At 38.5% G+C, this 26,182-nt stretch overlaps 1 protein-coding gene across 23 annotated transcripts in view; it reads right to left on the bottom strand.

The window, feature by feature from the left end:
* The window catches only part of LOC120852210 (ABI family member 3 binding protein), a 284,742-nt gene that overhangs the window by 157,194 nt on the left and 101,366 nt on the right, over positions 1 to 26,182 (bottom strand). For all 23 annotated transcript variants that reach the window (XM_040225716.1, XM_040225731.1, XM_040225702.1 and 20 more), the window contains exons 3-5: positions 18,388 to 18,456; positions 15,163 to 15,295; positions 242 to 423 (exon numbers count right to left, since the gene is read on the bottom strand). In XM_040225716.1, coding sequence (XP_040081650.1) covers positions 242 to 423; positions 15,163 to 15,295; positions 18,388 to 18,456 — 384 coding nt within the window. The remainder of the gene's footprint in view (positions 1 to 241; positions 424 to 15,162; positions 15,296 to 18,387; positions 18,457 to 26,182) is intronic.

Below are 26,182 nucleotides of genomic sequence, written 5' to 3'. Positions count from 1 at the left end.
ATTGATTTAAAACAAGACCAATGGCCAAATAAATTTGGAATGATTTGTTACTGTCAAATGTTAATCATTTTTCAAAGAAACACTCACTATAGAAGATACTGAATTATTAATGCTCAGATTGTCTACTTTTATGTTTTCATAAATACATAAAATGAGAATTAGCTCATATTATACAACTAATAAAAATTTATAATTAGAAAAAAATAGTACAGAAAGCTCACTCAAAAGTTCCAGTACTTACTTCCGACAATAGTCTTGTGATTAAAAATCTTACTCCAAATTCCACCTTCTACATTGTCTTTCACTCCAAATTCATAGACCGTGTCAGGCTTTAGATTTTCCACAATTGTTTCAGTGGCTGGACAGAGTTGGAAAATCCATTTCTTTTCCTTATCCTTTTCTCTATAGCGAATTGTGTAGTATCTGTCAAATAACCAAAGTATGCTGTAAAACCACAGGGAGATTCAGAATGTATTTCAAGTTTCTTCATATATCACAGATCCCCATCTACTCTTAAGATTTAATATTGGCTTCTCTTAAGATTTTTAATTTGCAAAGAACATGAAAAAAATTGCTCAATGTATGCTTGAGCTTTTAATTTCTAATAGTGAGTTCAGGGACCAGGAAGGAGCACAATCATGGTCTGACAGAATTCCAGCTCTCTCAGTTCTATTTGGAGAAGGAAATGCAACCCACTCCAGTACTCTTGCCTGAAGAATCAAATGGACAGAGGAGCCTGACAGGTTACAGTCCACAGGGTCACAGAGTCGGACAAGACTGAAGCAACTTAGCACATAGCACATACAGTTCTATTATTTGCTACTTTGCAAAATGAAAGTTTGAGAACACTAAGCATTCATCTTTTTCTAAATGAATAAAAAAGAATACAGACATATTTTCATAAATATTTAATATTATAGCTTTATAACTGTATGGGTTTAAGCCTTTTAATCCCATGCAGGTATGTTAAAGGTAATATTGTTCAATTTTTTAAAAGAGGAACCTCAGACTCTAGTGCATCCAGGACTGCATTTCAGGGGTAAAATTTTCTTATTATTAAAAAAAAACAAAAAACCCAACACCAATAGTTAAGCAAAGAACACAGTGAGAAAGACCAAACAATGCAAATTCAAGATCATTGTTACATATTTGCTATGGGCTTCATAATATTCAGAAACATGTATGGCAAAGTGATGGTAATCCTCACTACTAGTTTTTTTTTCCATCTTTATCACATAGTAGGCTTTGCATATATTATCTCATTTAATGACTCACCAGGCGATACATTTAATTGTCACAAAAACATTTTAAGTGGTAGAAATCATTAATCCCATGTGAAAATGATGTTTCAGAAAGATCACTTAACTTCAGCTCAGTCACTCAGTCTTGTCTGACTCTTTGCGACCCCATGAACCGCAGCACGCCAGGCCCCCCTGTTCATCACCAACTCCCAAAGTTAACCCAAACTCATGTCCATTGAGTCGGTGATGCCATCCAGCCATCTCATTCTCTGTCGTCCCCTTCTCCTCCTGCCTTCAATCTTTCCCAACATCAGGGTCTTTGCAAAAGAGTCAGCTCTTCGCATCAGCTGGCCAAAATATTGGAATTTCAGCTTCAACATCAGTCCTTCCAATGAACACCCAGGACTGATCTCCTTCAGGATGGACTGGTTGGATCTCCTTGCAGTCCAAGGGACTCTCAAGAGTCTCCTCCAACACCACAGTTCAAAAGCATCAATTCTTTGGCGCTCAGCTTTCTTCACAGCCCAACTCTCACATCCATACACGACCACTGGAAAAACCATAGCCTTGACTAGGCGGACCTTTGTTGGCAAAGTAATGTCTTTGCTTTTTAGTATGCTGTCTAGGTTGGTCATAACTTTCCTTCCAAGGAGTAAGCATCTTTTAATTTTATGGCTGCAATCACCATCTGCAATGATTTTGGAGCCCCCTAAAATAAAGTCAGCCACTGTTTCCACTGTTTCCCCGTCTATTTGCCAGCCCAGTGCCATCTAGCCAGTGATGTTTACCAGCAGCAGTGGCAGAAATAGAAAAGAAGGAAAAGCTCCTCTGGCTCTGAGCTGAACAGCCTCCCTAAGTGGGGAGGCTGGACAGATCAGGCCAGGGGGTATATTGCTCTTGGACACAGCAATGAGAAGGGCTACATGTATCAATACCAAAAGGTTTTATAAGCAGATTATGAAAAAGAAAATTATAAAATGATGCATGTTTTCAATTTACTCTCAAAAATTTAGTATCTTTCCCCTACTCCTCATCCCACAAAATTAAATGGACTAAGATTTACATCAATTGCTTTTATTTAAAGCCCTAAAGTCCCTTATTTATCCAGGCTAAAATTGTTTATTGTATCCCCTCTAAGCGCCAGACACAAGTTCTTAATATGGGAGAAAAAAAAAATTAAGCAGAATCTCTAGAAATAAGGGCCAGGACTGTCTACATAAATTGTGGAGCTCATTGCAAAATGAAAACATGGGGCCCCTTATTCAAGAATTATTAAGAGTTTTAAGACAGTGACAACAGAGCATTAAGCCAAGTATGGGTCCTTCTAAGTGCGGAACCTGTGTACCTGTATGGGTTGCACACCCATGATGTCAGCAAGGGGGTTATAATTTTGTAAGTACACAGAGGGGTTGTATCTGTACATTCAGTTTGCTTTCTTACTAGTTACAAACTACTGAAATGCTTGAAATCGTTCACTAGCTTGCTTCTCCCTAGTAAAAGCAGCTCTCTGGACTCCATACCCCATTCCAGAGTCAAGAAGACAAAACAAGAGGAGGAGGCAGTTCTAGCCAAAACACTAACTGCTACTGGGAACAAACGTTATAGAATACTAGTCCTCTGTGTCCTGTGAGTTGAACCATCAACAGCAATTTATGAAATATATTTGTTGACAAGTATGTCATATGGAATTTCTGTTGTTTTTCCCCTGCCATGGCTATTACAAGACCAGAGAAGTGCAGAGAAAACTAAAATTAGAGCAGATGGGCCTCCACAGCTTTGCATCTCTAGTTTGGATACATTTCTCAGCTGCTTGCATAATCTGGTGGAGGCGGAGGGCAATGATTTTGGCGGAGGGCAATGCTTACAGAATTACCGAAGGTAATCTGGGGATTCCAGGGTTCCCAGTAAATTTGATTTTATATTTTCTTCTTAGGAATAAAATCAGACAGAAATATTCTAAGACTATGTTAAAAAAAAATCTAGCCCGTACATTTTTTTCTATTTTGATCACAAAGCATTCTAAATAACCTCTCTTGTACCAAGTTTGGCAGAAAAAATAAAAGTGCAGGCAGCTAGGCCTTCTCCTTGGCTTCAGTTAGGTTCCCTCATCAATACTGGCTTAATTGGTAATTGTATAATATAGGCAAGTTCTAAATTTTAAAAGATCATAAACAAGGCTGCTGCTGCTAAGTTGCTTCACTCGTGTCCAACTTTGTGCGACCCCATAGATGGCAGCCCACCAAGCTCTGCTATCCCTGGGATTCTCCAGGCAAGAACACTGGAGTGGGCTGCCATTTCCTTCTCCAATGCATGAAGGTGAAAAGTGAAAGTGAAGTCACTCAGTAAGTGTCAAGGCTACTTAGCTATAAAATGATGAACCATATTTTCTTGATTTTAAAGCAAAATATAGGCCTTATGATAAAAATACTGCACAACCTAGCACAGAGTAGGTACTCCGTATATGTTGTGAAACTGTTAAGCAGGAAGTTAGGCATGAGCATCCAGGGGTGGCCTGGCAGAAAAGAAGGCAAGCTGATCTCTAAACCCCACCCCAGACACACCCAGGAGAGCTCAGAGGTATGCTACAAAAATAACCACAGAGACTTTTCCAACTCCTGCCGATGTACCCCAGGCACACAGTGGATACAAATTAACCACACGGGCTTCTCCAACTCTGGCACTTGCCCCCTTGATGCACAGCTCTGTCCTGAAGTAACCTTAGGCAACCAGGAGCCCTTTAGGGTTCATAAATATTCAATACATACAGACATCTGATGATAACAGACTGAATTATGGGAAAGACATGTACAATAGAGCCTGTTATATATCTTGCAACTGCCAATCAAAACTCTTATGTGACAGCCCAATTTTGCATGTGCCCAGACATGCCCCCTTCCCTGATTGGCCTTGAGTGTATGCCCATTTGCATTTTGCACAGGGCAGAGCCAAGAGGAGAAGATGGAGTGAAAAAGGGAAGCCAAGGGGGATCATGGCCACTCCTTCAGGGTCAACCCACTGTCGTGTCTCGAGAGTGTACTATCCACTGTCTATTTAATAAAATATGTCTGCTTGAGCTGTAACCAGTCTGTTGTTTTGAATCCCTGCTTCGATGAGACAGGAGCCGAGACAGGAACTAAGAAATCCTGCCTGCTTGAGCTGTAGTCTGTCATTCCAAATCTTTGTTACGATGAGACAAGAACTGAGGGAGAGAAATAAATTGATGTGACAAAACAAATAGAATGGATACTTTGGTACTCATAGGGTCATTCTATAATTAGAATATAGTTGCTCTAAATGGCCAATGACTCAATCACCAAAAAATACTGATTTAAGCTGTTATATCTATAGTTGTATTTTGTAATATATCATGGCATAAAGCTTCACTTACCACATCTCAGCATTCTCATAGAGTCAATGCAAATGGAAGGAAAGTTCAAGAAATGTCTATGTGGTACATTTGCAGAGGGCTTACAGATATTTTTAAATTTATTTCCATGTTTCTGTACAATAAATTCTGAAATTAGCAGAGCAAGAATTATTATAGAAGAAAGAGAGAGGCTGGGAAGTGTCTAAAGCCTGAGAATGAGTGGCAGAGCCAGGAAAAGGGTTATTTCCTGACCCATAAACTAACACAAGGAGATCCAACCAATCCATTCTGAAGGAGATCAGTCCTGGGTGTTCTTTGGAAGGAATGATGCTAAAGCTGAAACTCCAGTACTTTGGCCACCTCATGCAAAGAGTTGACTCATTGGAAAAGACTCTGATGCTGGGAAGGATTGGGGGCAGGAGGAGAAGGGGATGACAGAGGATGAGATGGCTGGATGGCATCACCGACTGGATGGACATGAGTTTGAGTGAACTCTGGGAATTGGTGATGGACAGGGAGGCCTGGCGTGCTGCGATTCATGGGGTCGCAAAGAGTCGGACACGACTGAGCGACTGAACTGAACTGAAACTAACACCATGTGTACTACATTGGACTATCTTTCTACTGTAGGGCTTACAAAAGGAGATGCAAAGAGAAGGTAAATTAATCCGCATGGAAGAGAATTAAAAGGAATCAGAAGTTCTTTTAGCATTACTTAAGGCTTCCATATAATCAGAGACTTCCTATTATTGTCTGAGGATATCCAGGATCAAAAGTTGACTGCACTTTTTTTCTGTGGTTAATCAAATTTGGGCACAAGTGCTTGGAGAGGCAACAAGTCTATTAAAGATAGAGGTAGCAGCCAGTGAACGTCATCAGAGCAGACCTCTGGAAAGCCTGACCAGCAACTGGACATTAGAAACAAGGACATCTCACATCCCAAGTAAGTGGTTAGGAACTGTTGAGGGTGGTGTTTGATTCAGCTGGCAATATTCTGTGCTTGGATCTCCCCAAGAGTCCAAAACTGACAATAGTCTTTATTATAACTTAAGAAATACCATAATTCCTCCAAATGTAATGGAGAAGGCAGATAGTGGCTTGGCTTGGATCTCTTTCAGCTGCAAGATAGTAGCATCCCCTCAGGAGAGTCTCTTTGCCCACTTACATGTCAATTTTCTACTTTGAAAAATGGGGGTTGGAGTAGACAATCATTGAATCCTTTGTTTCTAAAATTTTATTCTAGCTACAAATAAGACGTTCTGTTCTAATGAAATTCAGAGGCAGAACTCAGGCTAGAAACCCCGGAGGCAGAAATATCATAAATAAAGTTTATGATGTAACTGGCATTGAGTTATACTAAGTGAAGAAATTGCATAATGTCAAAATAAGTCTAGTCCTTTTACAAACTAGCCCAGGTTGATGCACATGGTTGGTCATTTTGGGACTTTCTATACTTTTTTTTTTTTTTTTTTTAGCAATTCTTCTATCTCTATGTGATTAATCACTATATTTCCTACAACATCTATCACTTTCTTTTTTTTTTTTGTGCTCTCTTCACACCAAAGGACAAGTCCTAATGCCCCATTGTCAACATCCTTACTGCCAATCTTAGACTCTGACTGCTGATATAAAATCTGCCCTCACCCTCTTTCTCTCAAAATCTCTCTCTCCTCCTTCACTCTCTTTTATCCCTCTCCAATTTTACGGTTCTCCTTTCTAAAAATAACTCTCTTGGTAATTTTATTCCATTTTATTATTCCATCCACTTTGCATCCTTTCTCCTGATTCTTTGAGACTTTCTCTGAGTCAAAAAGTTGTTCAACTATTTTCCATTATATCAAAGCTGCTGCTGCTGCTGCTGCTAAGTCACTTCAGTGACTAAAATGAATGTTTACTTCTTATTCCTGTCATTACCTTTTAACACAAATTTCTCCAAAGTAATCTATTTTTTTTCTGTTTTCTTACTGCTCATAACGCCCAAATCTCTTTGCAATCCTATGTCTGACCTGTTAGTGTAGTAAAACCTCATGATCAAATCCAGTGATGTAATCATCTGTGAGTTTCACAACTACCTTAAAATCTACTCATCATTCTCAAATGTGCTCCTATTCCTGTTGTCTTCACATTCCTTCTCGCCTGTGTCCACTCTGTTTTCAAGTCCAGTTATGTTTCCCTGCGTGACACCTCTCACACTTATCTTGTCTCTACTCCTGAATAGCACTTACAGGCCCAGTCCAGGTCCTTACTATCTCTGGACTCTTGGAATAATTTTCTAACTGGAAACCATTTTCTTTATCTCTTTATCACTTACTGCTGCCTGATGTAAGTTCAACAAAGGAAAGACGTCTCTAGTGATTTTAGTGCCATCTAAAATGGAACAGTTTACCTGAAGTGGCAATTATCACATAATATAAGGTAACTAAACACACACACACACACACACACACACACACACACACACACACGAAGATTAGCAGCAAATTCAGTGTCATGTTTTGCAACCTCTTATGCAAGAATTTCTATCCGTGCTTCTAGGGTAGGTTGTGGTGTGACCCAACAGAGAGCATCTTTCTAAGAGTTGTGTCTCTGTGCCCCTCACTGGCCCCCACCTTGGCCTGCCTGCAACCTCATCTCTCTGAGGTCCTCGCCCTTAATGTCTGGACAGTCCACCTACTATGTGGACAAGGACCTTCATCTCTGACTCTTGCCCACAGCCTGTGCCTCCCCTGGCCCACACCACACATTTAACATGTGTCATCTCATTTAATTCTGACATTTCTATGAGATATTATTATTACTCCCATTTTACAGATTTCAAAGAAAGTTCAAGGATTGAAGGGACTGGCTAGATGATTTTTAAAGCTAGTTTGGGACATTCCACTTGCCTATTTGTTTGTACCTTTGTTGAGAATTACCTCTGTAAAGTGTGATTCTATGTTGTGTGTGTAATGGAAGACAAGTACGACACCAGGCATAAATTCAAATATGAGCTCACAGAATAGGGAGGGTGGTAGATGTACATCTGACTACAACTAAAGGAGGCAGGATGAAAAGCAGAGCCTCTGAGGGTGGATGGGTGTGGCACTCTGCAGCCTGAACTTATAAAATGGTTACACTGCAAATCCCATCCCAGTGGTAGACTGAAAGCATGACATCCTACCCAGATCCATGGAAAGGACAAGACCAAATCTAAACCTCATGTCAGGAGAATGACTCATAGATTCCTTGAGACAGATTCTTAGAGAAATTTTGTGATTTTTTTTCTTTAACCAAGTAGTGGGAACCTGGGGGAGATTCTTAGACAGGTAAATAAACTTGAGCAGTAATGAAGGAAGCTAGGTTTATCAGCAGTGGAAGAATTACAGAAAAACTGGAGGGAGGAATCTCAACTTGCTATAATCCAGATGAGATAATTGGGCTTCCTAGGTGGCGCTAGTAGTAAAGAATCTGCCTGCCAATGCAGGAGAATCCCATGGACAAAGGAGCCTGGTGGGCTACAGTCCACGGGGTTGCAAAGAGTCAGACACGACTGAGCGACTTAGCAGCAGCAGATGCGGAAACAAAGGAGTGAATCATGGAAGAAATACAATGGAGCAGGGGAAAAGAAACAGATCAAAGTTATATTTCTACAAAATAATTGATGAGACTAGACTCCTTATAGGATATGGGTACCAAGGAAAGTGTAAATAATATTCAAAACTCAACTTTCAAACTTAAGAAGAGGGAAGTTAAAGTGATAGAAGAGGAGATTTTTTTAGTAGTATAGACAACATTAATTTAGTTTGAGTTTGAGGTACTGAATACTGTTACCTGGTCATCCTAATGAAAATGTTCAATGGACAATGAGAAATACACTCTTAAAACTGGGCCAAGATCAGAGGTTCAGCATCGGAGGTCATTTATATCCTTACACCACTCCTAATATTCCTTGTAGAACAGCAACATCAGAAAGTCCTGGGAGCTTTTGAAAATGAACAATCTCAGGCTCTTCCCCAGGTCTATGGAATCAGAACCTGCATTTTAACAATATCTTCCACATGACTAAGTTTGTCAAGGCTGTATATTGTCACCCTGCTTATTTAACTTATATGTAGAGTACATCATGTGAAATGTTGGGCTGGATGAAGCACAAGCTAGAATCAAGATAGCCAGGAGAAATATCAATAACCTCAGATATGCAGATGAAACCACTCTTAGCGAAGAACTAAAGAGCCTCTTGATGAAAGTGAAAGAGGACAGTGAAAAAGTTGGCTTAAAACTCAATATTCAAAAGACTAAGATCATGGCATGTGGTCCCATCACTTCATGGCAAATAGGTGGGGAAACAATGGAAACAGTGACAGAATTTATTTTGGGGGGCTCCAAAATCACTGCAGATAGTGACTGCAGCCATGAAATTAAAAGATGCTTGCTCCTTGGAAGAAAAGTTATGACCAACCTAGACAGTGTATTAAAAAGCAAGAGATATAACTTTGCTGACAAAGGTCATTAGTCAAAGCAGTGGTTTTTCCAGTAGTCGTGTATGGATGTGAAAGTTGGACTATAAAGAAAGCTGAGTGCTGAAGAATTGATGTTTTTGAACTATGGTGTTGGAGAAGGCTTGAGAGTCCCTTGGATTGCAAGGAGATGCAACCAGTCAATCCTAAAGGAAATCAATCCTGAATATGCATTGGAAGGACTGATGCTAAAGCTGAAACTCCAATACTTTGGCCACCTGATGTGAAGAACCAACTTATTGGAAAAGACCCTGATGCTGGGAAAGATTGAAGGTGGAGGAGAAGGGGACAACAGAGGATGAGATGGTTGGATGGCATCACTGACTTAATGGACATGAGTTTGAGCAGGCTCTGGGAGTTGGTGACAGGGAAGGGACAGGGAAACCTGGCATGCTGCTGTCCATGGGGTCGCAGAGTTGGACACAACTGAGCGACTAAACTGAACTGAACCACATGATTTGCAAGTATATCAAAGTTTGAGTATCACTGTTCTATATAGACATGATAATTAAAGACATGCCTTACAGCTGAGATAAGGAGGATATATAGGTGAGATATCCAAGGATAGATCTCTATTCCATATTTGAGAGCCAGGATAACAAGCAAAAGAGAAGAGAAAGGGAGTAAGAGTAAAATCTAAATAAAATTTCAAAGGAAGAAAGAGTTCAAGAATGGGAGGATGGCCAAAAATTCCACAGAGATATTTAAAAGAATAAGAACTGAAAAAAAAAAAAACTATGGGATCTAGCAATTAACTGATCACTGATGATCACCTAGAGAAGTTTCAGTGGAACGGAAAGGGGGTGGGAGCCAGTGAAAAGGAATAAAGACTGTGAATGTGGTCAAGAAATCAAGAATATGAGAGCACATTAATCTGAGAAATTTTGGAATTGAGAAGAGAAACTGAAAAGTAGCCTGGAAGCTATAACAGGGTCAACAGAAAATATGTTGTTTGGGGGTAGGGAAATCTTGAGCATATTTGTAAGCAAGAAAATGAAAGTGAAAGTGAAGTCGCTCAGTCCTGTACGACTCTTTGTATCCCCATGGACTGTAGCCTATCAGGCTCCTCCATCCATGGGATTTTCCAGGCAAGAGTGCTGGAGTGGATTGCGATTTCCTTCTCCAGGGGATCTTCCTGGCCCAGGAATCAAACTCGGGTCTCCCACATCGCAGGCAGACGCTTTACCGTCTGAGCCACCAGGGAAGCCCTGTAAGCAAGAGGCAGGGCACAAATATCAAGGAAGAGGGAAATGCAGAGCAAAGAATATGGAAGGAACAGAATGATGAGCACTGTCTGAAGGCAGAAACATGCTCCTTGGTGAGAACAGAAGAGATGTAAAGCTAAATCTGGGATGAAGAAACAGTGAGCCAATCGCAGACTGCCTACATTTTCTTCAGTATTACAGAAACCAGGATGGACTGGGACATAAAAAGAGTCAGAGTCAGTAGCCAAGATGCTATTCCCAGGATTCAGGGTAAGGTGCCTACACTGAAGATGTTGACATGGAAATAGAAATGGAAAAGTAGGAGATAAAGATACTAATCTGAGGATTTCTCAAATGCAAAACCAGCATAACCCAGAGTCTCAATACCTATAGGAAATGAAGAATTTTAAAATTTATGGAGTTTCATATTAGGGAGAGTAAAAGAATTATGATACTTCAGAAAATAAAAAGACAAGGGAATTGATATTTCACGAGAAAAGTACAAATTCAATTTTGTCCTAAGTTTGAAGTAATAGTAAGGCATAAAAGTGAAAATGCTGACATTTCACTATTTATTCATTCAGTATATATTTACTGAAGGCCTAATATGTACCCAATGCTGGCTTGGGTACTGGGGGAACAATGATGGTTATGATACCTATGGTCCCAGTCTTCACTGAGCTTAAAATTTACATGGCAAGATGAGTGGGTAATGAGGCACTGAGCTCAATCAAGTGAGAATTCTTAGACCTCAAAAATATTCACTTAACAACTTGGGATAAAGAAAAAAGAGGCAAGAGTCAGCTCTGAACCAGCCAACAAGGAGGACACTCATTCTACATTAAGAGCAAGTAAGTACAACGTGAAAGTATTAGAAAATGTGAAAATGATTTCTAAACAAATCATAAAGCTTTAACAAATTGGCAAAGGAGTGAGAACTAAGGCAATCTTAAACACTTTAACAAGCTGGAAACATGGGAAGGAAAAAATATGCTATTAGTGATGAAATAAATTGTGGTTTTAACTTCTCATCTGGGCCAATTGGAAAGCTTTCTTTTGACCTCAGATATATTAAGGACAAATGTGTGCATTCTTCCTTTCAAAGCCCATTAAGAATAAAACATGTAAATTAAGCATATCTACTCTCCAATGAATGTGAACTCAGAAAGGCTCTAAAAATATGGGAGACCCAAACGGACCCAGTGGGAATAGGAGTGGAAACATACCACCAAGAATAAAGTGACATTGAATTAATATTTCTAAGCCTAAAACAAATAAAACAAAAAACAGGGATTTTCTCATTGGAACTCACTATACTAGAGTGAGTAAAGTAAAAAATGTAAAGTCAAAAATCAAAGTATAACAAAAAATTTTCCGATAAATTATTTGCCCTTGCATAGGATAAATGAAGTGACACAAATCAACGTGAAATGATTGTTTCTAAAAACTCAGAGACTTTACACATGGTGCCAAATATTAGAGTTAGTGGATCAAAATGACACCAGTTGATGTTCCTATAGCAAGCTGAGGGAATTCAGGTTCCAATGGCTTTGTCAAAATACACTCTTGAAGGAAAACTTCACCTGTCTTAATCTAATTTTCAAGAAGGAATCATTCCCTATAACTATTATTGCTTATTTTAACCTACTGGCTTAGCCTAAAGTCTAAAAAAAAAAAGTCTACATAATCATATGAGGGTGGATTTCTCCAAGTCTGCTTCTAATTGCACTAACTGAGTTGTTCTGGTAGATTTATTTGGGTGTTTATAATATGTGTAGTAATTCCAGAGCTTTTAAATAAGGAGTATTATTTATTTTTTTCTCAAATAGTTACAAAGACTTAAAAATGTCAACTCTTTATTAACTGTTCTAACTAGGGAGAAAGGAGGCATGGGTAAACAAAATTCACAACTACTCGAAATGCTTCTTTTTGTCATTACGTTTAATTCTTTCCTCTTAATTCTTAGTCATGTCTTAACAATTCCCTATTTCTGTCAAGGATACTTTGATCCTCCCACACAGGTTTGAAAGTTGGCAAGCATCTTGACATGTCATTACTGAATCTTTTAGATTCTAGAAAGAATTATTTATTTGAAATATTGTGGTTTGATAGGCATGACTCTACCTATTTGATGAGAAGACCAGAACCAGGGTTCATGGGTGAGGAAATGAGAGGGTGAGGAGCACACGTGGTCTGAATAGCTTGGGGCCTTCAAGTCAACTACTTCTTTAGATAAAAATTCTAGCTCCATCGGGTATCTGTTCCTCTATCTTCTGCATATTTATTATCGATTTTTGCTCTCATACCATGACAACATGTGTCAATTAGAATCAATCATCAGATAAGCTGTTTTGTGGAGGGGTCAGGAGAACCAAGTGAAATTGAAGACAGGGAGGCTTGAGAACATATCAAATTCTGCTCTAGGAATTGGCAGTTTATTGAACCTCATGGATCTATCAAGCAAGTTGAATAACAATGAAAATCAGCTATGTTTTGTTACCAGAGTATCAAATATTTCTTCCCTTCTTCCTTTCTTCTTGCTCAATCCTCCCCTTTTTTTCCTTCTTAATAAGAGACTAAAAAAAGAAAAAGGAAAAAGAAACTGACCTCCAGATGTTTGTTTTCTCAGCATTAGCACCCTGCACCAATACATTAGAAACCAAAGTTACCGCAAGCAAGCAAGTTCTTTTAGAAGTCTGTTACCAAACAAAGTTAAGTTTCAGGTTTAGCAGTGGGTGAAATAAGGAATATTTCAGATTCTTCGAAACAGTTCAAAATTATTTTTCAAAAACTTTAGCTTTGGCATTATCTTCTACATGCTTTTTTCAAAGAACTTCTTCCTTCAGAACTGTGGGCATGTGAAAGAAAATTTCTTTCTTTGTTTAGATTTCCTAATCAGAGGCATATGAAGGGTAGTTTTGGGAACTTAAACATTTTAAAGCTGTTTATTTTCTGTCCAATTTAGACAAATAAAAAGAAATAAAGCAATACAAAAAAATAGACATTTGGCCAAAAAGTATATTAAAAAGTTTTCAATATATTTAGTACAAGGGAAAAATACATATTAAAATGGTAACGAGATATAACTACACTAGGATACCTAAATTGAAAAATGTTGATGACATGAAATGCTGGTGAGGCTGTAGAGCAACCAGAACTCTCATACACTGCCTACGGGAATTTAAATGGAAAATTAGGCCCCCAAAATATACATCTGCCCTGTGACATAGCAATTCTACTTTTAGGTATTTATCTCGTGTTAGTAGTGTAGTGTTAGTTTCTTAGTCATGTCCGACTCTGTGACCCCATGGGTTGTAGCCTACCAGGCTCCTCTGTCCATGGGATTCTTCAGGCAAGAGTACTGGAGTGGGTTGCCATTTCCTTCTCCAGAGGTATTTATCTAAGATAAAAGGTATGTCTACAAGAATCTTATACAAAAATGTTTATAAAATTTATCTTCAAAATAACCAAAAACAAGACACAATTCAGGTGTCTACCAGCAAGAAAAATGGATCAAAAAATTCCGATATACTCACATAATGGAATAATACTCAGAAATAAAAAAGGAATGAACTATTGTTACTTACAATGTCATGAATGAATCTCAAAAAACATGCTAAATAAATAAGATAGACACAGAAAGAGAACATACTTATGATTTTGTTTACATGGAATTTTAGAGCAGACCAACTCTCTAGCACTTTCTAGGGTGATGAAAGAAAAAATTTTAATAGATTGTACAGTACATGGTTACCCACTTTTTCTGTAACTGACTAAACTGTACACGTAAGATCTGTGCATTTTACTGGGTTTAAATTATATTTTAATAATGAAGTCTTTTATTTTAAAGAAGGGATGAAACAATTTTTAAAAATCTTAAAGTCACTTTGAGTATTTAAAATAAAATACCTTTTAAAATAAATGTTCCTTTTGTTTGAAGCTTGAAAATTTTGATTGTCAGATGCAAAGTTTTGAATTTTGAAGCTACTGTAGTGAATATTTATGACAAGCAAATATCACCTTATACTCAATTTAGAATCATGGTTCAGCATTTAGTACAGTTCCCAACTATAGACAATGCCAACTCTATGTGTTGGATGGATAAATGGCAGTGATTTAAAAATAAACAGGTTTTTCTTATTTTGTTCTACCAAAGAAGATGGTGGCTTCATTTCCAAAAGTGCTTTTCCTTGACCTACATTTCTCCATGTGTCCCTCTCCCCAATTTTCTAAGCCGGTGATCCCTAAACTTAGGTGGGGACCAGAATCTACTGGAGGGCTTGTTAAAACACAAATTACTTGGCCCCACCCTTGAAGTTTCTGATTCAGTAAGTCCGGAGATCTGAGAATTTCCATTTTTGATAAGTTCCCAAAAGATGCTGGTGCTGATGCTGCTTGGTTTAGGGACCAAAGTGAGAGAACTAGTATTTTTAGCACTTCATCAATTGGCAGACCAAAGACCCATCTCTTTCAAATCAAGGATCAAATGTTGCAACTTTTAACAATCTCTCCCAATTGCTTTCAACCTTATCCTCTGAATTTTTATTATACTTATCACTGATAACCCCACTTACTATTTGGCTTATTTTGCCTTCTATTTTTTTCTTTGGAAAGAAAAAAGTATATGCATGTGTTTTCCATTCAGGTAGATGGTAATTCCTGAAGGGTAGGGGCTCTGATGAGTGTGTCTTCATTCTCCCCAAACCGAGAACAGACTCTCTGGCAAATTAGCTGATCTGCAGATACTGATGCCCCTGATATTTACACATCCTTCTAAAGCATGTGCAGACACTGTTGAGAGCACGTGTCAATTTTTAGATGAAAAATAAAATTTTCCCATAATGGTGAATTACCTGTCATTGGGACACTGACTTGGCAATGTCCAATCATGGTGGGGGTTGATGAGGAAGCCCCAGGACAGGAAGACTGAGCTTGGTGACAGAGTGCCAACCACCAGCTGGAGAGGTTTGCGAGATCGTTTTTTACCTACAAAGGGAACAGACAGGTTAATTCTTGTAACATTTAGCATATTTTCATGATTTGGGTGAAATATACAAAGATAATTTAGCAAGATGATGAAGAATGTGAAAGCATTAAGTTCCTTTTCTTTTTATACAGTGCACAAATATTAATAATGCTTTGCCCATGAATTTAAGCAAGAATCAAATGAAATACCCTTTTGAGATTTATATATATGTGTCTATGCATATAAACTATATCCATTCCTAGTTTTTATTTTCTTGTGGGTCAAGGATGAACATGGAAGTCTTGGCTATTACCAGTGAAATAAACAAACACACACACATACACATATAGGTATATATACACTTACTTTTCTTTTACAGACAAGATAAAATGTTATGCTTATTTTTAACCTGAAACTGTGAATTCGTTTCACACTTAGAAACAACTTAGAAAACTTACCATCTAGGTTGAAGGCTATACATATACACACACACACACACATATATATATATATATATATATATATTTAACTATTTGGAAGTGTAAAATCTCTTGTCAGAGCATTTCAATGACCTCTCTCTTTTTTCTTTCTTTTTTTACAGTAAGTATTGAAACAGAAAAGGTACACACATTCTTAATATTGCTGGAAGAGTAGGAATAATATAATAAGTAGTTATTCCAACAAGACTAATTAGATTTGGGCAATGCCAAGTGTGATTCTGAGAAACAACTCTAGATTCTTTTCAAGTATATGTGAGGGGAAGATTATTTGCTTTTTCAAAAATATTTGAAACTTTATGAATGGGAGGACAGTGAAAAGGAGGAGTGCCTATTACTTCTGCTAGGTTTGAGTTGTATTAATTGTTATTCTGGCAGAAAAGCCCTCTGAGACCAGAATATACATAATCTAGTGGTGGTAAGTTACTTCATTGTGACATAGATGAATTTTTTAAAGATATCTTAAATAATTTTCAAGGATGGTTATTATTTAGTTGGTTGCAAACATGCAATTATACTTCTCTATAAATTTTTCCAGTTTACCTGTAATAGTACCTTATCTGACTATGATTCAAAGGGTTCAGGTCTGGTCCCCAAAGAGGGCAGGTTAGAATCTGAGATAATGTGATTCTGATAAATTGTTTTTTCTATCCCTGAGTTGATTTTCACTCATGTAATATAATTGTCTCATTTTATAGATGAAAAAGAAGGTCTTGAGTAATTTCAAGGTTGTCCAAGGTCACAATGAAAGCACGCTTAAGACTCAAATCCAAGTCTCCTGAATTGTAATCTAGTTTTCTCGTTTTCTTTTTATTACATCACTAGTTTAGCTCACAATGTATGAAAGTAATGCCATTTAGAAAAACTACATTTTTCTTTCCTCAAGGAATCTAATGTTGATATGACTAAGTTCACTGTTTGGATCTTCAATTTTAATTACTTAATCATTTTTAAATTATGTGGCAGATACAAATATAAAATGAATGGAAGCTAATCCATTACTCATTACATCACTCTTCAATGCAGATTACAAAAACAAAAATTATATCCGTTGCCTGAAAGGAAAGGTGGGGTATTATAGCCTGATCAGGATGAAATTATTTCCTGAGTTGGTCATCACACAGTGAAAAATAATCTAAGGCCAGTATCACAGAAGCCCACAGATGGAATGAAGTTATAAACTGCCATTAAGGTATAATCACTCTCTTGACTTTTCTTACTTATTTTTGCATATTTGTTTTATAACCATACTAAGAAAAAGTTCAGTGACTATGAAGCCAGAATCCCATAGAACCATACTCATGCTTCCTGACTTTATTGTTAAATATTTTGAAATAGAGTCTTCAAATATTGGAGGACTTTTCTTTGCAAGTGTATGGAAAGCTTCTTGGACAATGATCACTAGTAAGTTTTACGTACTGATTGAAATCTCCCTTGTGCTTTGGGATATTATAAGAGGTCAAGTAAAAGGATCTGTAGTTCTCAAAATAATTAACCATTTATTGCTTCTCTTTAAAAAAAAAAATAAGAGGAAACCAACAGAAGCCTCGAGGGGAGAGGATTGCAGCAACCAGTTTTTGGTGATCAAGCATGGGTAATACACTGAGGAGACAGAATACATAGCTGCCAAGGGCCCATTTGCTCAATATCTGTACATTCTCCCAACGCTTCTTATCCCTTTGAGAAAGATCTTTCTTTCTGTGTGGCATCCAGTGTACCATAAAAGGCAAATATGATTAGGGAATAATTATTTTGAGAACAGTTCACATTAGAACATGAAAAAGAAAAGCACCATGATCAACTCTATCTACAGACTAGGAAGATGTGACATAAGATATTAAAAGCATATTCACAGCTTTATTAGTCCTTTCTAACAGCAAGGGCTTGCTTATTTGATCCAAGAAGAAATTTTAGCAGTGAAATTGGGACAACGTCTTCCTTAGTCATATAGAAATATTTCTACTTTTTTTATACACATGGTATCTAGTTGCCTGTTTTACATCTCCCTAGCCCTGGGAAGATGGGTGTTACACTGCTGTTTTATGAAAGAAGTCTTGTTTTCTGTGTCTGACTAAATACAAGTGGTTTGGAGGCATAAATAAAATCCAAGTCCCAACTCATTTAACACACATGTAAATGAGTTATGCTTTTGAAATGTCAAGTTTCAAAGTTTAGATCTCACATTTTGCCCTAAAAATCTGAAAGACACAAGAGCATGCTTTAGTTCACACATTGCAACATAAAGGGAGTCAACAGGAGCTAAACTCTAAATAAGCACTTACTGTGGGCCAGGCCTGTCCTATGTAGCTGTAAACTCATCTCATCCTCACCCAGACCCTACCATGCAGCAGAACAGGGGCATAGAGAGGTTCAATAATTTTCCTCAACCCTCTGCTGTTTGTATGCAGTGGGGCGGATAAGACCCAAGGAGCCTCTCCCAACCAGGCTATGCTACCTCCCAAGCAGGGTTATCTGTTTTCAGGGGACTGCTGGGCATCATACCTCTTCTAACCTACCTTCTTGAGGCATCCCCAAGACACATGGTCTCCATGGGTAGAAAAGAGATGAAAAGGCATGGTTTAAAGTTAACAATAATAATGAATCAACAAAAATACCTGAGCATGACTTCTTTTGACTGGGGGGAGGAGCGGGCCGAACGACGATCAGATATTTAGGCTCAGCATCTGGAAATGGTAACATTATTTATCAGTAAGATTCTTTGTGAACAAGCAGCCTTCAAGACAGCACACCCATTCCTGACTCAGTGCTCCCCAGCTTAGTCACTGTAACCACAGAACTGGCGGGTGAGAGGGCTCGGGCATTCGGAAAGTTCATACTTCTTGCGATAGTTCAGGCCATTAAGTTTTTAAAGTGAAAATTAAATCCAGATTTTCAAAACTTCATGGACAGGAACGGGGGAGAAGTCTTAAAAGAATCATGCTAGGGGCACAGATTTCATGCCACATTTTTGATAGTCCTTTTCTCTGCAAAGATCTTTTTTTTTTAAATCAGATCATGTCTCATCTGTAATCCTACTCATCACAGAGGATCAGAATGGTGCTTCAAAATCAGAGAAGGAAAATCATACTTGCACAGAACACACAAGTCTCAACTGTTGACTGATTTGAAACTGCTCATTTCCTGGATATCTGAATATTCTTCATAATATCCTACCTATTTTTTAATCCTGTTTGCATAATTTTTCAACCTGTTTTCACATCTAATCATTTTCATGAAAAATTTTAAAACAAAGTCACAATTTAAGTTGGTATAATTTCCACATAAATATACTGATGGAAAATAGAGAATCTCTTTAAAATATTTAGGTTTTGTTGCAGGAAATTTGTGGGCTGGTATCTTGATAATTTTAGGTTACACAGGTGTATTTGTTGAAACTTATTGAACAGTAACAAAAGGGTCCTACCAGATAGTACAGGGAACTATCTTCAATATCCTATGATAAACCATATGGAAAAGAATATGAAAAAGAATATATATGTATAATTGAGTAACTTTGCTGTATAACAGAAATTAAATACAACATTGTAAACCAACTACATTTGAACAATTTTTTTTTAAACACTGAAAAATGTGGACAGTAAAAAAATTGGGTTTGAAGTAAAATGATATTTAGACTATAAATAAGTGCTAACTCAATCAAGGGCTGAAAATTTATCAAATAATTTTTTAAATTAATGTTTCCAAGATGAATGGTTGGTTTATACAGTGTATGCATAAGCCAAATACACTTCAGGCATTAAAAATATAGCATTTATTAAGCAGCTCTATTGGATTAATTGATTGATTGATGGGTATTATCTACAATAGTTCTTCAGTAACTTTGGATCCTGGAACTCATTCTACGCTGAACTTCATCTGGATGCTATCGTCAATCACAGTTCACTCCTACTTGCTCAGACAGAGCTCACATCTTTGTTTGTTTTCATTCAAATATCTCCTTCTCCATGTGTTTGGAACAGAGACCTTCTCTGCCCAAGGCTTTATGGGGCTGATCTCATTTTCAGCCAGAGACAACCTGGCATTCAATCACATTCAATAACTCAAGCCTTTGTCTTTTTCCTGGACGTCTCACATGGTTCTATTTGCTATAACCTGCTGCAGTAATTACCACTGCAAATAGGTTAACCAGATAACCTCTTGAACTGACCTCAGAGCTTTGCTCATTGATCACATTGGTGCCTAAAGACTGCAACACAGATAAACGAGCATTCACAGATAAAGCAGGGTTTCAGAGTCTCATGTGTTTGAAAGCATATCTTGCTTAGTGGAACTTATATAAAGAAAGTTCAACCTAAGTCAAGGTTTCTAGTAGGAATATAATAACCATTTCCTGATTTTTATTTGTGACATACAGCAATATAAGTGGTCTTCCCAGGCCCACTGCCAAATGGGAACCACCACGGCCAAAAGAACCCACCTGCCAATGCAGAAGACATAAGAGACGTGGGTTTGATCCCTGGGTCAGGAAGATCCCCTGGAGGAGGGCATGGCAACCTACTCCAGTATTCTTGCCTGGAGAATCCCATGAACAGAGGAGCCTGGCAGGCTATGGTCCATAGTGCACAATATGAGTACTAAGAAACTACTGAGTTTTGAGTACTTTCTATGTGCTGTTATATTCACAATTTAATTACTCCTCATGGCAATGCTACCTGAACAAGTACCACTCTCATCCCAGTTTGTAGATGAGGTCACTGGGGCTGGGTCAGCCTCATGGGCAACATGTACAGTCACATAGGGAACCAAGTTCAGAAGGGTCCCTTGCTTGGTTTAAAATCCTGCTTTCACCATCTTGAAATTCTTAATACTTTTATCTTTGAATTTATCTTTCATAAGTCGTCCAATGAGGATAATAGAGCGTGAGCAGAGAAGACAAACAATAATGCCTGTCTGCACTTCTTTCTATCCACACAGAGCATTCTAGGTGACCATTAGCATTCCAAAGGCCCCATGACATGTGGGAGTCCATTGAGAGTCAAAGGCCAAATAAGGTTACAACTATGACTCAGTAAGGGACTGTGGAAGGGACACTCACAGCCTTGTGAGGTCACACTGTCCATTTGAACCAGAACTTGCTTCAAATGCAGAAAGAAGGGAACGGCATTTTAAAAACAAAAATGACCAAAGAATCCTATTACGTGCTTACTTATTCATGTTCCTTCCCTGTATTAACCAGCCACTGACAATGAAAGTTAGAAGACAGAGGGAAAGGAAAAGCTAGAGAAACCTCTGCTTCCTCTTCTTAGTTCTCCTTCACTCAGCAGTAAGTGGAAGGCAGAGAGGATTAGCAAAATGTTCATGTATCAAAAGTTGAGCTCTGTGCATTTCCACTAGTGTGGCAAGAATAAGCACACATGCATATAGGAATTACAAAATGTAATACCATATTGTGTCGCTTCAGTGATTCTGCTTAGGAGCTAAAGGTTCTCACATGTGTGCATGCCAGGTCACTTCAGTCATGGCTGACTCTTTGCAGCCCCATGGACTGCAGCCCGCCAGGCTCCTCTGTTCATGGGATTCTCCAGGCAAGAATCCTGGAGTGGGTTGCCATGCCCCCCTCCAGGGGACCTTCCTGGCCCAGGGATTGAACTCGTGTCTCTTATGACTTTTGCATTGGCAGACAGGTTCCTTACCACTAACACCACCTGGGAAGCCTAAAGACTCTTACATCTGCCTTTAAAACTAGTTTTGCATTATATAAAGAAAGGCTAATAATTTAAACTCTTAATTTTTCTTGACTTAAATGACCTGAAGTAGCAAATAAAATAACATCATAACAAATAGAGAGAGAAACTGGAAGAAAGGGAAAAAAAACTTTATATTTTAGTACCTTTAATGATATATTTTTTTCTGATTTTTGAACCATGGACCCTGTGTTTTTATTTTGTACTTGGCCCTGCAAATTATGTAGCTCTCTTAATCTTGTCCACCAAATGTCCTTTTAATAAGTCTCTGAACTCACTTCTAGGAAAAAAAAAAAAGCTAAATCCCATTTTTCTTAAATTGTTCTCAATGTGACAGAGTCTGTTAGAGTTAGTCTTTAATTTCCTTCCTTGATACATGTTAGTTCAACTATGCCTCAGTTGTTTTAAAAAAAGACCTGAAATACTAGAAAAACAACATGCAGAGAAGCCATATGGTTACATGAGCAATTGAAAAGTCATTTTGGTTATGATCACAGTCATTCTGCATAAAGCATAGGCTGTCACAGCCAGTTACAAATTAGAACAGATGTGGGGACTTGGATGCATAGGCTGGCTCTCGCTGCTCATAAGAAACTTCCAAATCCATGTATTTCAGCAGTCTTTGCAATCAGCTGGGAACACAGACATGGAAAAACAGAACAACTGGAAAACAAGATCTCTATTTCTATTCCTCACTATGAAGTTCTTTGTGGATCTGCAGCAGTCTGGAAATACATACACTGTACCCTGATCAGAAAATTTGGCAACACATGCCCCAAATCAACTACTTCCTTATTTAAAGAATACACATTATTAAGAAATTTTAATTTGTATAGAATGCAGTTAACTTGACAAACTTTCCATTCCTGATGATTTTTAAGCCTATACCATGCTGCAGACCAATTAAATCTAATTTGTTTCATATTTTGAATGCCTTGTGGCAGAGGATAAGGACAGCTTCCTGCTTAAGGAAATCTATTATTGAAATCTTTTATAAAGTCCTAGATTTTTTTGGTAATGCAAATACCCCTTCCATAATCACTCTACTTAAAACATCCTAATTCTCACATTTTTATTTAGGGACATCTGCCCTGAAAGCCACACTGCTTTAGAATGCTGTTGTAGTGATTTTTCCCTGCCATGCAAGTTTCCACAGAAGAAACATAAAATAAGCCAGGATGATCCTAAAGGAAATCAGGTAATGGACCTGAACAAAATAGTGTATTTACCCCTGCCTCTTTTTTGGTAAACAATTTGGTTTCATGACAAACTAAATTTTTGAGCATAACAGCATGGACCCTGGAGCCTGCAATCAAATCCTGCTCAGCTAGCTGCTAGCACAAAGAAAAATATTTAACATCAGTGCACCCATTTCATCATGTGCAAAATGGGAAAAATCATAGTACCTGGGCTCATAAAGTTTTTAGTTATGTTTATGCACACAAAGTCCTAATTTAATGTTAGCTTTTATGATGATGGTGGGTTTTCCAGGTGGCTCAGTGGCAAAGAATCTGCCTGCCAATGCAGGAGACACAGGTTCGACCCCTGGTCTGGGACGATCCCCTGGAGAAGGAAATGGCAACCATTCCAGTATTCTTGCCTGGAAAATTCCATGGTCAGAGAAGCCTGGCGTGCTATAGTCCATGGGGTCACAAAAGAGTCAGACACGACTTAGCGACTAAACAAAAACAAATCATGATGATGATTTCTTAAAAGGTGAATTTTGTGTCCAAAGAGTTCTGAGAACATATTTTAAAAGCAAGAAGTTCAAAACTAAGTTTTTAAAACAAGGAAAAGTTTTAAAATGCAAAAATTTCACAAAAAATAAAACTACACACGATCCTGGCAAAGATTCTCTTGCTTGACTAAACTCTAATCAGACTCTTGTGAGTTCTTGCTCAACTAGGCTCTGACTTTTGGGCTTCTGTGTTCATTTCTACATTGTCCAGTTTGAGCAGGAATCCTGAGTTAGTTTAGCCAGAATGCCCCATCTTCCATGGCTGATCACACTTGGTATCCAAATTCCTCATTCTCCACCATCTTATAGATGATATCTGGGCACCCTGGCCTGCCTTCATCAAGAACCCTGGTAGGTCAGTTGAGCCAGAATCCTTCCTTGACTGCTCATGCTTCCTTTTAGTAATTTTCCGTCCATTTCCTCCCACTCTGCTTAGTAGCTAGAAAGTGTACGCGCTGTTACTTCAGTTGTATCTGACCCTTTGTGATCCCATAGACTGTAGTCTGCCAGGTTCCTCTGTCCATGGGATTTTTCAGGCAATAATACTGGAGAGAATTGCCATGCCCTCCTCCAGGGGATCTTCCTGACCCAGGGATAGAATCTAGGTCTCTTTACATCTTCTGCATTGGCAGACAGGTTCTTTATCACTAGTCCCACCTGGGAAGCTCTGTAGCTAGAATTCCTACGCTGACCTTGTTATATTTGGAGTTGAGCCCAACCTCTCTCCCTCACTACAAGACCCCACTGTGGTGGTCCCTACACCTATCATGAGAGCCCCCTCCCCTGTCAATAAAGTCTTCCTTAACATCTTTAACAAGTGTTACTGAATGGTTTTTCTTTAATAATACTTGCTCACAAATATCAATGCAAAAAAATCCTATAAAATATGTTGACAAGCTGAAGCTGGCAGCATATAATATGATAATATGTTACAGCCAAGTGTAGTTTATTCCAGGAATGTAAAGAGAAAAAAAGCATCAATTTCCATAAGTGCTGAAAAGACATTTGACAAAATTTGACATCAATTCTTGATTAATATGGATTCAATGGAATACCTCTTCAATATGATAAAAATATATCATAATAAAATATCTGAACTACTTTTTTTAAATACACAGGACCCCAAACATACATTTCTGTTGATTTATTCTCCTGAGCCTTATCAGAACATTCAACCCTCATTATTGTCCCTTTTATTACTAAATATTTTTAAGTATTACACCATGATTTTATTTTTATAACCTGCTTCAGTATTTTTACTGAGTACCTGAGACATGGATTAGATAAATAAACAAAGAATGATGTAACCAACTATATTTCATGTTCTTTTACTCAGTGACGCAGGCATATATAACACGAGCCAGTGGATTAGAAGGATCACTGGCATATTTACATCTAAAACCAACCTTACAAGAATTGTGAGTTAGAACAAACTTGCTCATGAAGACCCCGGACACAAACTTCTATGTCCATGTCCCACTTCAAGATGTCTTTAGCGAATGTGCTTGTCCTCCTCAATCTTATTTTCATTTGTTCTTAGGATCACAAAGCAACTATTTACAACTTAGCATGAGTGAATTCGTATTAACACAGTACCCCCACTCATGATCTGTTCTAATTACATAAAAGACATGTGTGTGTCCTCTACTAAATATACACAGGGCGTCAACAACCAATGGGGGAATCTTTCAGCCCAGTGTCCTTACTAACTCCTTTCCTCTGTCCCTGAAATCATAAGGCACAGAGAGCCACCTTCTCTCTAAGCTAGTGGCAGCTGGCTAGCGAGCATCCTGTGAGAGTCCTGACCCATGGAGGGCAAGCAGGCTTTACTCTGGCAGGAGAGGCCCAGGACCATGCTGCTGTCACTAATGTGCTTTAAAGATCTGGGTCCCTTGGGAACCACTGAGGAAAGGTAGACATCATCTCAGGCATTCTTCGAGGCCCAGAGAGAAGTTTCAAGATCAAAATGAATTACCAAGTAACTCTGAGGCTGTTAGAGACAGTCCATAAACACCTTTTGTCAGTAAATTTTTGATTAGCAAATCAAAGAGAGGCAGATTGTTTCTAATGTGGTTTGGAGGTGTAAAAAGAACACCAAGGCTTAATCCTCATTCCATCCCCAGAGGTGGGGAGAGACAACTTCCTCTGCATCCCCAGTGGAGGCTGAAATCTTCTCTTGCTCTCCTGAGGGAGATGGAGTCTTAGGAATGCTTCTGCCTGGAGAATGAGACCCTTGAGCTGCTGCCCTGGAAACCCACCAAGGAGTATCCGAGGCACCGAGCCAGAGGCCTGTTCACAGAGGGGTTTCCTCTGAGCAGCTGTGCCCGCCCATGTGGGGGTTTTGGCCAGCAGATGCCTGACATGCCAGTGGGAGAGCAGCCCCCACAGGGCTTACTACAGGCGAGGTGGCCATGAATGGAGTGAAGCCACATGGCACGTGGGTGATGGATAGGCCACCAGTGGGACTATACTAGCTCCTTGGGATTCTGAAACCTGTGGGAGCAGCAATAGAGTCCTGAGGAAAATATATTCCATTTCTTCCTAATCTAGCAAGTGGGAGTTGACTGGTTTAAATTTGAGTTGGAGATGGTATCTGAACCCCAAATGGCAATTTGATCATATCCAATATACAACAGTTTTTGCAGGCGTATTAAAAGTTCAGAATACTGTATTTCATTCGCTCTAAGACACAATCCTCTCCTCCACTCCTCTGCTTTTAAAATCTCTCAAATGCATTATACAGTCAGTGGCATGGGACATTGACGAGGGACAGTTGGGTCCTTGCTGTCACTGCCTGACACCTTGCAGGAAAGTCAAGAAAGTAACAACTTCCAAAATGGCAGAAGAGGGTCAGTAATTCATAAGGAAAGCCAGGGGGTGCAGTGTTCACAAAACACAGTCTTATCACTATTGATGCTGGCATGGAGTTCTGTGGTGGAAAACCAAAGCTACAGATAACTCTGAGTT

This window comes from Oryx dammah, unplaced genomic scaffold (assembly GCF_014754425.2).
Source record: "Oryx dammah isolate SB20612 unplaced genomic scaffold, SCBI_Odam_1.1 HiC_scaffold_2, whole genome shotgun sequence".
Classification (NCBI taxonomy): Eukaryota; Metazoa; Chordata; class Mammalia; order Artiodactyla; family Bovidae; genus Oryx; species Oryx dammah.
Note: the sequence above shows the minus strand (reverse complement) of the source record. Positions and strands in the feature narration are given on the sequence as shown.